A 14,213-nucleotide genomic window follows, 5' to 3' on the forward strand; every position below is an offset into this window, starting at 1 on the left:
TCCTCTAATAAATATTCCTCCACCCGTAAGATGCCTAGGACCCATACTAGCTTCCTTTCCATATCAGGAAAAGTATATGCTTTATAAACTCTTGCAAAAAGGGACGATTAGTCATTAATAATTCTCCAGGCTTGTTTGGCAAGAAGAATTTGTTTTTTTTGAGGGAAACATTCATAGATCACAGCAATTAGCATGTTGTAATTTGCGCTGAAAAAAGAGCTTGGTTAAAGGTTTTGGATGTCTTTGAAGGCTAACCTTCCTTGCTCTTTTGATAAATACATATTCTCTCAACTCAACCAATGTATCTTACTTTTGTGTTCCAGCGCGAATCCACCAGAAATCAGCCATTACTTAAGTCATTTTTCACATGCCTTTTTATCAGTTAATAACATATGACATATCATACACATGCATTGCCATTGCAACTGCCTTATCAATACCCTCTATCCCCCTGCGACAAAGTTGTTGAGAAAACCAAGACATTCTTTCATTGAGAATCAACTATGTTTTCGATCCACTGAACAATTCAGGTGGCCCAAAGATAATTACTATTTCCTTCATCTTTAAGAATCCAGTGATTCACTTCAGAGCTTGTTGTATGCCTGAGATTACTTTTGCGCGAAAATTAATGGCTATTTTTTCTAAGTTCAATCTCTAACCAGTAACTGCACCATACCTATCCAAGGTTTCCATCCAAAACTACTACTTGATCTTCGTTAGCCTTGCAGATATAGAATAGACTATCATCTGCAAAGAACATATGATGAATCATGGATCCCCTCTCATCGAACTGAATCCCAACCAACATGTCTTCATATTTAGCCATCAGTGCATAAACTTGCGCTCGAGTGATAGCTATCCATATACTGATAACAGATGTATGGATTCTCAAGAAGAGAGGAGCCGTGGTAGTAAGACAAGAGGAAAGGGTGGATCACCTTGTCTCTCAATCCTCTTTTAGGCTCGATTTTCTTAAAGGTTAGTCATATATGAGGACTGAACAAATCACTGATGAAAACTCAATACATGACTCTTATAAATCCTTTCCTTCTGAAATCACATAGCCTTCATTAGACTCCTCAAGTAATCTCACTCCACCCTGTTATAAGCTTTTACATGTCTGATTTAATGGCCATGAGCTACTTGGAAATTTTCTCATTCATCCGAGGGGTGGGATCATCTCATGGGCAATCAAAATATTGTTAGATATGGGCCGTGGTTCTTCCACAAAAGCTGATTTGGGTAGTTGATAGCAATTTAAGGCAGTAAGGACTTCAATCTCCAGACCATGATTTTAGAAATAATCTTGTACATAATGGAGCATAAGCTGATGGGCTTCAGGTCTGCCATCTTTTAGAGATCAATGACTTTTGGATCAAACAAATATGAGTAATTCCACTCATGATGGACACCCATTGTCAATGAAATTTTGCACTTCCTTAGTCACACAATCCCATCAGAATTACAATATTTGTAAAAATAACCAATTCATGCTTGTCAGACCCGGTGAGCTAGCAGGGTTAATCACAACACAACATTTTGCACATCATCTTTGGTCATTTATACACATCATCTCCACACAGATGCCTCAAAAACCATGAAAGAACGACTGAGATCATCTGGGATTGATGAGATGAAAAGCTTGCTAAAATACTGAAAAGCCATTTCTCTCGTAGATGCTTAAGAAAAATGACCATGCTATCTATCATCAATAAGTTCCAGGATTCTATTCCTAACTCTTTTAGTTTTGACAGAAGCATGATATAATTTTTGTGTTCATGTTTGTCCATTTATCTCTACACTTCTCTCTCTCTAGTAGGATTCTTCTTCTTTGCTATGCCTCATCATTTCTTCCTAAGATAGGACAGTCTAATAGTAGATGGATCAAAGGTTGATTGCTCTTTCTCCCAAGCCTCTTGAACCTGAATGATCTAATCTCTAGCATTAAGATTCTGAGATTTCTTCCATTTACGTTACCCCCTTCTTGACCTTCTTCAACTTATCAGACACTGACAGATTAAAGAATGGGTGAGATGTCAGCCCTGTTTTCTTAACATCAATCCTTAACATGTGGATAATATAGAAACCTGCTGTAAATCTGAAGCTGCTTCTATAGAATCTGATCCTGATATATGTTTCACCAAAAAAGCTTTGTAATCTGATCTTCGCTTCTCTAGAAAAGTTTGATTTGATGCAGGGAAGAGCCAAACCAACTCTTATTCCCAAAACATTTGTCAATTTTACACTGAACCCATAATTTCCCTTTCATTCCACCCCAAGTGAGATCATCTCCATAAAATTGAAATTCCACTAAGTCTCCAGCTTGAATCATCTCACTGAAATGCTGAAAAATGCTTTACTTCTTCTCGGTCCACCCAGATTTTCTCCATTATGCCTAATTACATTATAATCCCTCATTATGCACCAGGGATTTTTCTTTGATTATGAATTCTTGATAATCTTTCCCACATTTTTTTTCTTTCTTTTTCTACTGAATTACACATGAAAACAATAAATCGAAGTCTCCAACTGTACATTGAAGTCAATGAGATTTTATCGAAAAACTTTACATCCATCTTCACCGAATTTTTCCAAAAAAGACTAGACCACCGATGTACCCAATATAATTATAGTGATGATCAACCAAGCCTTAAGATCAACCATTACATCTCCACCGTTCTTAGTTTTCATCAAAAATAATATGTCTTGGAATCACCAAAATCGTCTGCCTAGCCTACTCCTTGGCAATTCCAATTTATCATCGCCGTTTTTGGATTGAGAAGCCACTCATATGGGACCACCATTGGCTTCTTAGGCTTAGTTGAGTATTGAGATGTCTCTACATCCTTCCCTTGTTCCTCTTCTCAGCTCCACCACTCACCTCTCTTTATTCTTGTCTTCTTTTTCAGAATCTTTCTTAGCGCTTTACTTCTGCATTTTCTTATAAATGTTCATGGTCTCTTTCTAGGCTTATTCTTTCTCATTTTAGTCCCAAAAGAACCAGTATCAGAGATACCAATCCTATAACCTATTGAACTTCCACGATAAAACCACTAGCCACCAATTCAGAGGAGGCATTTATTGCCGACTGAAATCCCAACTCTCTTGGATTCATTGACATTGCTGTTTCCAACATTGATAGCGCTCGGCATCATCTTAGTGTTTCCCATGCCTTTCCTTTACACTTTTCTTTTCCAGTGATTGAAAGTCAAAGACAACTCCTTCCTCTTTTCCAAAGCCTTGGTAATAATTGGCATTGATTCTAATCTTAGCATAGTCTTCTAACCAATGGATCTCTAGTTCCAGAAGATAAACTTTAATTCTTCCTTGCCTTGTAATTTCTCCACACCATCAACCTAATATATATTGCCTCGTTCCATCAAGCACTTTCTCTAATATCTTTGGCCGACAAGCTAAAGTGTTAATGCCGATATGATCCTCCCTTTACTACACCAAAAAGTGGGTCATCTTTTTTAATGACGCACAATCCTTGCTCTTTTCCCTTCATTCTATGTCTTTTTCAAGCTTAACTGCACTACTTTTGAATGTGTTCACAATCGTTGAGAATTTTCACCACTTTCCACCTGGAACATCTTGAACTCTTCTCAGAATCTTGGATATATCAAACTTCACCTTGACTCTAACATAATCCTTGATTTGGGCTTTTCAGGTCAAATGGCACTTAATTACTTGTCTAGCAAATTCTCCCAGGCAGTTAAAACCAAAGTCGTGTAATCGTCAACTGGTATATTGCCCATTTGCACCCAGACTTCAATACTTAAGGTAGTTTGGAGGAGGTCTTCCTACCCAGTCTCTTAATGGCTAAAGAGAACTGGTTGAATGTATGAACACCTCTCGACAGTTGTCAACCAGATCATGCTCGTGTTTAAATATATAACTGAAATATGTCTTTTGATAAAACAATACATTTTACCAGATCATATAGTTGTCATTTCCTAAACATATCCAAAATCAAATGAGACATCTTTTGAAATTGTAGATCAGTAGTCTTCCCACAATACTCAATACATTTCTTCTATTTGAGAAATAACTCCGGCCTATTCAGAATTGTATACGGCTTTTTTTTCTCCTCTAGATATAGATCAAATAGAGCCTTATCCAAATCTGATGCCATTCTTCTAAGGTCACCCACTCCTCTTCCGTGAAGCAGAATCGTGACCAAATGGAACAAATCCCCTTTGTGAACAGTAAGTATTGAAAAATCTAATCGAAAATTTCATCACAGGCCGAAAATAAACTGATAGAACTCCAACACAACCGACAGAGATTAAGGAGAAATCAGGAATTATAGCTACAAATCTTGCTTAATAAAGATTTAAGGTTGATGATGAAAATGAGACAATCACTCAAACAAGAGGGGTCAAGATTTTTTTGTGCCAAATATTTTTTTATAAGACTACTTATCGGATACAAAATTGACAATTAAATATATACAAAGATCATAGTGAAAAAATGAAAACTAATGAATGTGAATTATTTTAGGTTTAACATTTTTTAATAAATTGAAAAGGTGGAAAGTAAGGTGATAATCTTTTTTTTTTTGCCATCTAAGATTTATTATTATTAAGGGTCTAAAGCCCAACAGAAAATACATAAAGCCCAAAAGAAGAGCATACATCAGAACAAACATTTGAGACAAAAGCCTAAAAGTCCAAACGAAACAGACCAAACGAAAATGTCACATAACACCCACCCAGAAGCCCAAACCCACTAGACGTTTGGCGTTTCCACGTGTCGAGGGCAAAGCCAAGATTTCGTGTTTAGTCCCTCACCGACGAGGAGAAGACGCGTCTCCTTACCCTTCACACGTCTCCGCCGCTTCGAGAACCACCGCCGGAAAAAGAACACGCCGACGTTTCACACGCAAGTCACCAGAAGCGGATTCACACCTCTACTCCCTTCAACACCATAACATCCTTCCACGGAGATCTTCCATCGACCAAATCGAGATCTCATCGGAAAACACCAACTCACGCACTAATGTTTTTGCTGACGGATCCCACCTGTCGGAGAGCTTCAAATCGACCTCGTTGAGATCTCATCCAACAAGCCGAAGATCAAACAAACAGCCGTAGGTCCTGTGCTTAACTGAACCTTGGAGAAACAGAGCCACCGGCGACGCGAAGCTGTAGGAAGTCTTCACTCCCGAAATCAAAAGCCGCGGACCATCGCCAAAGAAAACGCACAGCCGCAGAGACAAAGACGGTCATCCACCAAACGAAGGTGCCATACCATAACTCGAAGACCAAACGACATGCAGATATTTAATGGAAAAGAAAAAATAAAAAAAACAAAACATAAAATGATCAAAGCCGACCGGCGGGCTGTGGAAGCCCATTCCGCCGGTTGGAGTCACTGTTCACAGTGGATTTTCTAGATAGAGAGGCAGAGCTTTTTATCTAGAGAGAGAATTTGATTTAAGGTGATAATCTTTTGTTGTGAAAAAGGTGATAATCTTGAAACTATTGTCAAAGAGTGTAAGAAAAAACGGCATGATGTTCCCGTCAGACAAATTATGTTCGGTTTACTCGGTATTAACATTAAACCGGTCAATACCACGTGGAGATAGGCAAGACTAGTTTGGGTGCGTTATGGGCGGCAATAAGATCTCGACTCCCCGCCCACGCCCAGAAACAAAAAGAGAGATGAAGTTTGTCTGCTTGATGTTGAATCCACACAATGATGCTTCTGGTGATAATGGAAAACAAGAACCAAGAGGATCTAGATCCTCTGTCCCTCGACCGACGGCGACGAGAGGGTTCTCCGAAAACTCCTCCCGGTTCTCCTTCTGCTCCACCCGGTGAGATTCGATTCGATTCGATTCGATTGCAGAATAGTTACTCATTTACTGAAAAAAATCTCGATCTTCTGTTGCAGTATATTTGACGGATGAAGAAGAATCCCCCAAACGTCGTAGAGGTCAGGCGGACTTGTCTGACTTCAGAAGTGTTTGTTCAAGATTGCATTGACTACGACCCCAAACCTCTCCCTAAAACCACCAATAAACCTAAATGCGAATTGAAAGTTCTCTGGCTTGCGCTTAAGGTTACAAAAGAGTAAAAATCCTTTTTTTCTTTCGAATTTGCCTATTTGCTTCTTTGTCCAAACGTATCTTTTGTAGGAATCAATTACTTAGCCCAGCAGAGATTAGTGATCTCTTCTCAGATATCCGTTTCGTTCGATTGCAAACAATCAAGTAAGTCTTTTGATTACTTACTTACTTACTTTTGGAGGAATTAAATTAATCTGAGTTGTTGCGAGTAGGAACTTGCTAATGGGTGACAAACTCTCGGCTGCTGGGCCACAATGGGAGTGCTAACTGAGAAAGACAACCCAAAACAAGCTCTATAGGCCAGCCTTATTGCATTTGGAAAGTCTGTTCCTTAAACGAGAAACAACACTGTCTCCCTCTTCTTGTTTGGTGACGCTTACAAGAAGAATGAGACCGAAAAGGCGGATGCGTTTTCGTCTCTCTTCAATTGCTCTCTTCGCAAGGACAAAATGGTAAGAGCATTATTTTCTTGTGAGTGTGATTAGGCCTGGGCATTCGGATACCCATTCGGGTATGGATACTACCCCATTCGGGTATCGTTTTTTCTGGATTTAAAAAATGGTCCCTTTCGGATAATAAAAATTTGTGGCAGGGAAGTGACTTTTCATTAAGTGTCAACTCAGCTAAACAAATGGTAAAACTAGGAGTTTCCGCTGATTATGGAGTCTGCACATCCAAGCGGAAAGTTGGAACAACTGTACTTCTGTTGTAAACAAGTAAGTTTTACCTTGGCCATGCATCATATCACGCTCCTAGTTGTTTTCTGAATTTTTTTTACTTGTTTCAACTTTCAGACGCCAAGGAGCATTATGCAAGATTCAATAACTGGTACACATCACTACATCTTGTTTTCTGCCACCAATGCAATTCACTCACCATGTTTTGTTTTGCACAGAATGCAACAGGCAAATTTGCTACAATGAGAAGTGAACTCAAAGGCGGGTATGTTTTTAATGCTACCGAGCTTTGAGTGGGGGGAATTGCATGATTCTTGGAGTTAAGTTTTTTTTTTTTTTTTGTAAAACTTGTTTCAGAAACTGAGAACGTCTTTCAGAGATCCAAAATCACAAGGGATTTACACCCAGTTGAGCCACCAGTAGATAGGAGCGGAACAAAAGGCTAATCAGCCTGTCCGAGTACTATCAGTGAAGGTCTCCGAAAGGCTTTAAGGTTTGGAAACTCTTTTATTTATTTTTTTGAACATAAAAGAAACAGAATCAGCTTTTCGGATGCCAAATATAAAATTGTGAGTATGCAGTGGTGCAGATAAAGTGACGCCTAACGTACACTCACAAGGATACGTTTCCTGAACGAGATGGCTAGTATGCTTTCTTCTTCTTTCTTTCTCTCTCCTTTTGATACAAATACAATCTAAAGCTTATAAAATCTGATCTTTGGGTTTACAGAACAATCGCTTTAAAGAACGTTAACAAGAAATCTGAAAGCTGTGAATAAGTCTGTAGAGAAGAGGTACTCCCTTTCTTGATTTGTTTGTTATCTTCTTCCCGAGTTGTGTATCTCAAAAGGAGATGTTCTTGATTTTTCTCTTCAGAAAAGCATCTAATACAAAAGAACGCAAGTAAAGAGAAAAGAGAGAAGCGGATAAGAAGAGAAACTCCTGAGATTGCCACCGGAAAAATGATGGTCCTAGATTCTGCAGCTCCGACGAAGAATGAGTCCTCAAACAGTAGTTACCAAGCAGCCCTTCCAAGTTACCATACTTAACCAATATATTGGATGTCGAGATAAAAGGATTGTTGTTTCCATTCATACAAGAAATGTCTTTTTGTTTATTGGATTTGAGATGGTATGTAGTCTGTGTTCATTTAACTGTTGAGAAGAGATTAAACAGTATACGTAGAGAGAATCACATCACACACACGCGCTCTGCCTAAAAACAAATGTTAGTTACTTGTGTATATAAGCCATCTCGGTTGGTCTATCTCTCCACTCTTTCAACTCTTGTTCTCCTTCTCCTCAGCTCTTCCCCCTGTTTCTCCATTTCTTGTCTGCAAGCAACACATCCCCCTTGGCACACCTCTTTCTCCATTATCCTCATCTTGTGCTGCGTCGTAGTGCTTTACCGCCTCAACGATTTCCTCTAAAACAACTTGAGCCAACCTGCCTTGATATTCAACGGACTCAACGTCTCTAACAATCGCTAGCATTTCCACCACGTGGACTCCTGAGATGCTCTAAGGGCGTCGTCTGGAGTTCGAAACCACGGAGGCAAGCATTCGTCAGTATGTAGGATCTTGTGTTAAGCGAATGTAGTTTGGAACGCGGAATGCAATGTCGCCGTTCTCGTCTAGATTTGCTCAAAGTGGCCGAAACGCTCCCTCTGACTTGTGTAATCTCCCACGGAAACGATAGACTCATATTGAACGGACTGCACTTCTCTTTTTTCATTCTTTTTAACTATTATTCCTTTCATGCGGGAGATCTCTGAGCTTGCGATTCATCTGTATCCTCTTGTTTGCTTGGGGATTGTGATGGACGGCTGCAACAAGACGACAAGACATTTTTTGTGGTGAGTTTAGAAATTAACACGAAAGGGATGATGAGATGAGGGATGATGGTAGATGTAGAGAGCAGTACCGTAATGGGTCTACTGTAGAACCGATTTCATCGTCCTTCTCAATGTAAACCCTGTGATGATATTTGACCCATCTCCAAATACGTTTGGGAGATCTTTTCTTGTGCTCAGGTGACCTTCCTTTTTGGACTGCAGTCTTTTCCCTACTTTCATGTATTCTCGGCCTTGTTCCCACGTCCTAGGCCTAGTTTCAGCTACCCGAGGAGTTTGAAGAGCAGTACTGTCAAGGATCTGTGGGATATGGGTGAGTTTGGGAAATTCTAGGGCTGGTTCAGGCGTCTTGCACCGCTGTTTCGGAGTCCTTGAAAATGGTTCAAAGTAGGTAGGGCTGAGGCTCTGGAGTCTTGGACCTTGGCCCTGGGATCTGGACATGAATTCAGGTGATCTCCTTTATCTTGTGCAGTCCTCGTCCTATTTTCTGGCGTTTGGGGGCTCCTTGCGGTTGCGGTGGAGTCATGTATGGGTGTCATCGGCCTAGTATGAGAGGTGTTTGATACGCGTTCAGGAGTCCTCAGCCTAGTTTCAAGTGAGATAGGGTCCTTTTGTTGAGCCCACGACCTAGTGTTAGAGGCGTGTTTGGGTGTGTGGGGCTTGTGCCGAGGTGTCCTGAGAGGGTGTTCAGGCGTCTTAGGCTGAGTTCCAAAGGGCCTGGAGAGTACATATCATTATCCTCACCTCCACGCTGATCAGCCTGGAAGGAATACCCAACATATAATAAAATATGAGTGAGACTCTGGGCGGGAACAAAAAGAGAAAAGAGAGAGTATTTTGCATTAACCAAAATGGCACTTACCCTCCTTGCAAAATGATCTCCCCCGGAGTATCCTGCCAGGGAAGGAGACATAGGGAGCGAGTCCATATTGTTTGTACGCTCTCGTTCTTGAGCTGGGACTGGCGTCCGTGGAGTGGGGACAAGCGGCTGAAGAAGTTACCATTGGTGTGATCAGTGGAAGGTGAAGTGTCTGATTCAACCTCTTGGCAAATAAGCTGGCAAGAGGCGATCTGCTTCCACGAGCGGGACTGCGCTGACGATGGAGTGTCTCTGCTTTGGAGTTCTCTTACCAAAACCCTGACAAAAGTTAGCACGTTTCATGAGATATAATTATTTGATTATAGCTTTCTGACCAAGTAATAAATAGTAATAATAAAAAATTTCATATGTACCATGTTAAACTATATAATCTAATCTCTCCTTAATACATTTACATAAGTTAGTTATTAGTCGGTTATTACACAAAGAGTTTGTAACTCTTCATGAAGAGGTGTGTCTCTTCTATGTATTGATTCGATCTCTATATAAAGATCAATAATTTGTTGTAAACATTATCACAGTATCTCAATAAAGATAAAGTATTCCAGACAAGTTAAACAAAATTCGTTACTTTTGAATAAGCATAAAGAGTCTATCTTATTTCTTATTCCGAACTCGTGTGTAACACACTGCGATCTTTGTGTAACACAAGCGGTTGGTAAAAGATAAATACCAAAGAGTTTCTTTCCTTCTTGTGGACATTTCCGGAGTTTAATATCTCGAACAAGACAGATTGCAGTACACTCATGGAATGGATTGCCTGCATTGGGGCAACCTAGAACCACTTTTCCAGATACCAGTTCCATCATACAGACTTGAACAACTCAATAAGATCAATTTCTTTGATTAAGACAAAACCTGACATAAATAAACCAAAACAGTGGTCAGATCCATTGAAACATTAGAGACCCACCAAATTACATACACAAGGAGTCAACGCTTTTGATATTGAGAAAAATTTTTGCAGAAAAATATGATTCTAGAGTCAGATTGACCATCCATTTTCATGAGTTGGTTAATAAATGATCACACAACATTAGACAATACTAATCAGATCGACTATGATGTTGATCACTTGCAAAATCGAGCCAGCCATAAATGATCCATGTTTCCCACCATACAAGTTTAAAATGCTTTTGGTGGAAAGATCATATCCTCAAATTAATTTTCAAACAAAAAGTATTACATGCAAATGTATAAAAGTATACAAAATGGGGTAAATAGAGAGATGGATAGAGATACCTGCAAGTAGTTTTGAGGAGAAATATGCCAGTTGAAGAAGAAATGAATGATTATATCTTCTTATATGTAGAGAGAGGAATAATGAGAATGAACCTTGAGAGTATATAGATATTGGAACTAACCTCTAATATGATGTGATTGGCTCCACTGTTCTGCAACTTCGCTGACTTTGACAAGCCACTAAAAAACTATATAAGTTTCAGCAGAGACTTGGTCAATTCGCCATTTGATTTTTTATTTATATATTTATGTGTAGTACTTGTCAAAGATATACGGATCGAAGAGGTAAGGAATAAAAAGATTAAAGGTCAGGACGCTATGGAAACTTCTGTGTTCTCACTCCAGTTTTCATTTGCTTGCTTTTTTCATCTTCTATATTCAAATCTTCTATCTTAAAACAAGAAACATTTAACTTCTTCCTAGGTGGATTTAAAGTGGACCTTATGTAATTAATGCTATATTAATCTACTTATTATTAGACATACATTTTTATAAATAATTAATATCAACCATTACCATAGTTTTTCACTTATTACCTTATTATTATATCCACTACGCATGTTTCCTTATATTGCATATATTTTACTATAATCTAGGTACATCCACTAGCATATTATACTATAAGAAAATTATTAATAATACATCTACTAACATATAATACTATACGACAGATTACTAATAATAAACAATATACTATATGTATTCATTAAACTTGCATCTATCAATATTAGCAATACTAATGAAGACGACTAACTCTATACTTGAACCTGAAAACTATATGATATACTAATTTATAACAAAAAAATGATTATTACTGTACAAATAGTTTTATAAAAATTTTATAGTAGCAATTTGTATATATAAGAATAAATTTAATCAAGACTCAAATCTTTTTTTTCCTGTTCAGAAAAAAAAAAAAACCTACGAATATATACCATTAAGTTAGCCAAAAATCTTCCGAATAAATAGTAAATCTCACCAACCCAAAAAAAAAGAATTAAAAATATAACAAAAGATATTAATGTTTGAAATTTAGCTCACTGGGTCGGGTATAAATCTGTTCATTTCAGGTATGAGTTTCGGGTTCTTAACATTTGGATTAAGTAGGTATTTTGAATTTTTTGTCCGGGTCGATTTTTTTTGGTTCCGGATCATTAATAACTTTTTATATAATAAATCTTAAAATAATATACAACATGTACAGTGAAACCTCTATAAATTAATAATGTTGGGACTACACCAAAACTATAATTTTTTATTAATTTATAGAGATTATTAATTTATCGAAAATATTAATTGAACAAAAACTTAATTTGGGACTATGAAATTATATTAATTATATAGAGATATTAATTTATAGATTATTAATTTAAAGAGGTTATACTGTATATAAAAAAATGTGAATCAAAAGATAAACCCGCGCAGGCGCGCGGGTCATGATCTAGTACGACTTAAAACATCAGATCTGTTTAGATTAAAATGATTTCATTTTAATAGGTTTATATATATATATACTAGTGTGGCCCGCCCTACGGACGGGATATACTTTACTTGTGTGTAGATATTATAAACCTTTTATCAGATCGTTATTATGAAAATAGTTTTGTTATCCCTCATATTTAGTGTGCCTTAATGTCCCTCGCTAAATATTTTAAAAATTAAATGTGTTATCAGTAGAACTATGGTAAAAAAACGGTAAAAAGATTTATGTTGAAATTCCATTACATTTGTTGGTTGGGCACCTGTCTTATTGATCTTCTTATTCTTTATTATGTTTTTTTTTTAAAAAAATTATCGACATGACTTGAACGATTTTTTTGTTCTTTAGTTTCTTATGCCGGATCTCTCTTTAACTATCTCTTTGTTTCTTGTGTTTCTGATTCATCGGATGATCCATTAAGCTTGTGACATCTTCTATTTATACAAACTTTTAGAAGTTTCACACTTTGTATGAAACGTCTTATTTTCTTATTTCACATACAAAAGTAATCAACTTGTCTTCGTGTAAGTATCTGGAAGTTGGGTTTTTAGAGTGAATTACTGCGTAACAAATTTAAAAATGAGGCCCATTAATAATCTCCACATATCCCAACTTTAACTAAAAATCAAACAACCCCTCCCCTTTTATCTTCTCCTCCACACCGAAGAACTCCATCTTCGTTAACATCAAGTTTTCTCCTTGCACTGAATCCCCTTGGCAGCTGTTTTGTCTGAACAGAACCCAAGAGCTTCTCAATTCCATAAATTCTGTTTGTTTCTGTTGCGATGACAATCTATCGACTCAGTCGAGATTCTGTGGCGTATCTTTAGATCCTCAATTACTGGATTGTCAAAATAACTTGATCCATGCGCTTCTAGTTTGATTTACTGGATTGTCAAAAATAACGGGATTAATAACATATTTTGATATTGTATTTTTGTAAACTGTTGACAAATAATATATATATATATATATATATATAATATTTTTTTTTTTCATATCTATACATTTTTAATAATAAGTCACATTAGCTTTCACTACTTTTTAACGATAGCTTTGATTTTTTTTTTATAAATCATATACTTTTTCACTATTAATATAAAATTCAAAATGTGATTATCTATTTATTTTTAGTTTCCCACTTTCGCTTAAATAAGAAATTCAATAAACATTTTAAAAATTATAGTCGCTTAGATTTAACACGAAAAACATGAATAAATCATCTTTTACATTTTTTTATTTCTTGGACCCAGCAATATTTTATTTTGTATTGCTTATAAAATTATGATAATTTATAGGTGAAAATTTAATTAAAAAAATATATATTTAGTTAGCCTTGAAACATGAAAACCTAATAGTAAGTTTTACTAATTAAAAGTACAGTGTTTTTAAAATTTTGTATATGTTGTCAATATAAGCGCGGATTATAGATTTCGATTTGTTAGATTTATTTATATCATGCTTTTATTACTTTGCTTATATTTTAGTTTATAATATATTTTTTCGACTATAATATATTCTATTACAGTTAGAATAAGAAAGGCTAATGTAAATACTAATTTTAAGTAAAACTGAATTATATCTCTTATTCAAAAAACAAATTTAATAAAAAGTTAAAAAAACTATGTTTTAAAATGTTGTAAGAGTTAAATACACTAAAACTTCTATGAAAAATATTACTTTTTTGCTATATTATTTGTTAAATTATAAACAGAAACTATATATGAAAGTCGAACTATAATTAAAATATATCAGATATACTTAATAGATATGCACAGTTTATTAATTTGTTATTAATATTATTGCTGTTTAGCAACTATCTTTTAAAAATACCTATCAAGTTATTACATTGTTATAAAAATAAAAATATATGTACGTTCTAACTTAATCTTGAGCTTTTGTGTATAGAATAATATTTTAGTTAGTTTAAGTATCTTTGTTAATTTTATTTGTATGAAACTTATGTCGACATATTCTTTTTAGATATAGGGTCATCATTTTTGAAATATAT

General features: G+C 36.3%; 2 protein-coding genes across 2 annotated transcripts; one reads left to right on the forward strand and one right to left on the reverse strand.

Moving 5' to 3' along the window:
• The first annotated feature begins 5,718 nt into the window (after positions 1-5,718).
• Positions 5,719-7,749, forward strand: LOC108844110 (uncharacterized). The gene is given in 20 exon segments (XM_057000544.1): positions 5,719-5,821; positions 5,899-5,972; positions 5,974-6,023; positions 6,025-6,066; positions 6,143-6,217; positions 6,286-6,308; positions 6,311-6,346; positions 6,349-6,413; positions 6,415-6,525; positions 6,666-6,765; positions 6,768-6,789; positions 6,868-6,901; positions 6,969-7,019; positions 7,108-7,155; positions 7,158-7,243; positions 7,332-7,369; positions 7,372-7,395; positions 7,480-7,543; positions 7,600-7,721; positions 7,724-7,749. Coding segments are annotated over 20 exon segments (1,194 nt in total).
• A 232-nt stretch (positions 7,750-7,981) lies between these two features.
• LOC108845078 (uncharacterized) lies at positions 7,982-10,286 on the reverse strand. Its single transcript, XM_057000545.1, is given in 18 exon segments — positions 7,982-8,050; positions 8,052-8,141; positions 8,143-8,254; positions 8,256-8,422; positions 8,424-8,518; positions 8,722-8,772; positions 8,775-8,843; positions 8,846-8,996; positions 8,998-9,032; positions 9,035-9,055; positions 9,058-9,328; positions 9,331-9,360; positions 9,463-9,543; positions 9,546-9,640; positions 9,643-9,700; positions 9,703-9,738; positions 10,154-10,204; positions 10,206-10,286. Coding segments are annotated over 18 exon segments (1,563 nt in total).
• Between the last annotated feature and the right edge of the window lie 3,927 nt (positions 10,287-14,213).

This window comes from Raphanus sativus, unplaced genomic scaffold (genome assembly GCF_000801105.2).
Source record: "Raphanus sativus cultivar WK10039 unplaced genomic scaffold, ASM80110v3 Scaffold2716, whole genome shotgun sequence".
NCBI classification, from domain to species: Eukaryota; Viridiplantae; Streptophyta; class Magnoliopsida; order Brassicales; family Brassicaceae; genus Raphanus; species Raphanus sativus.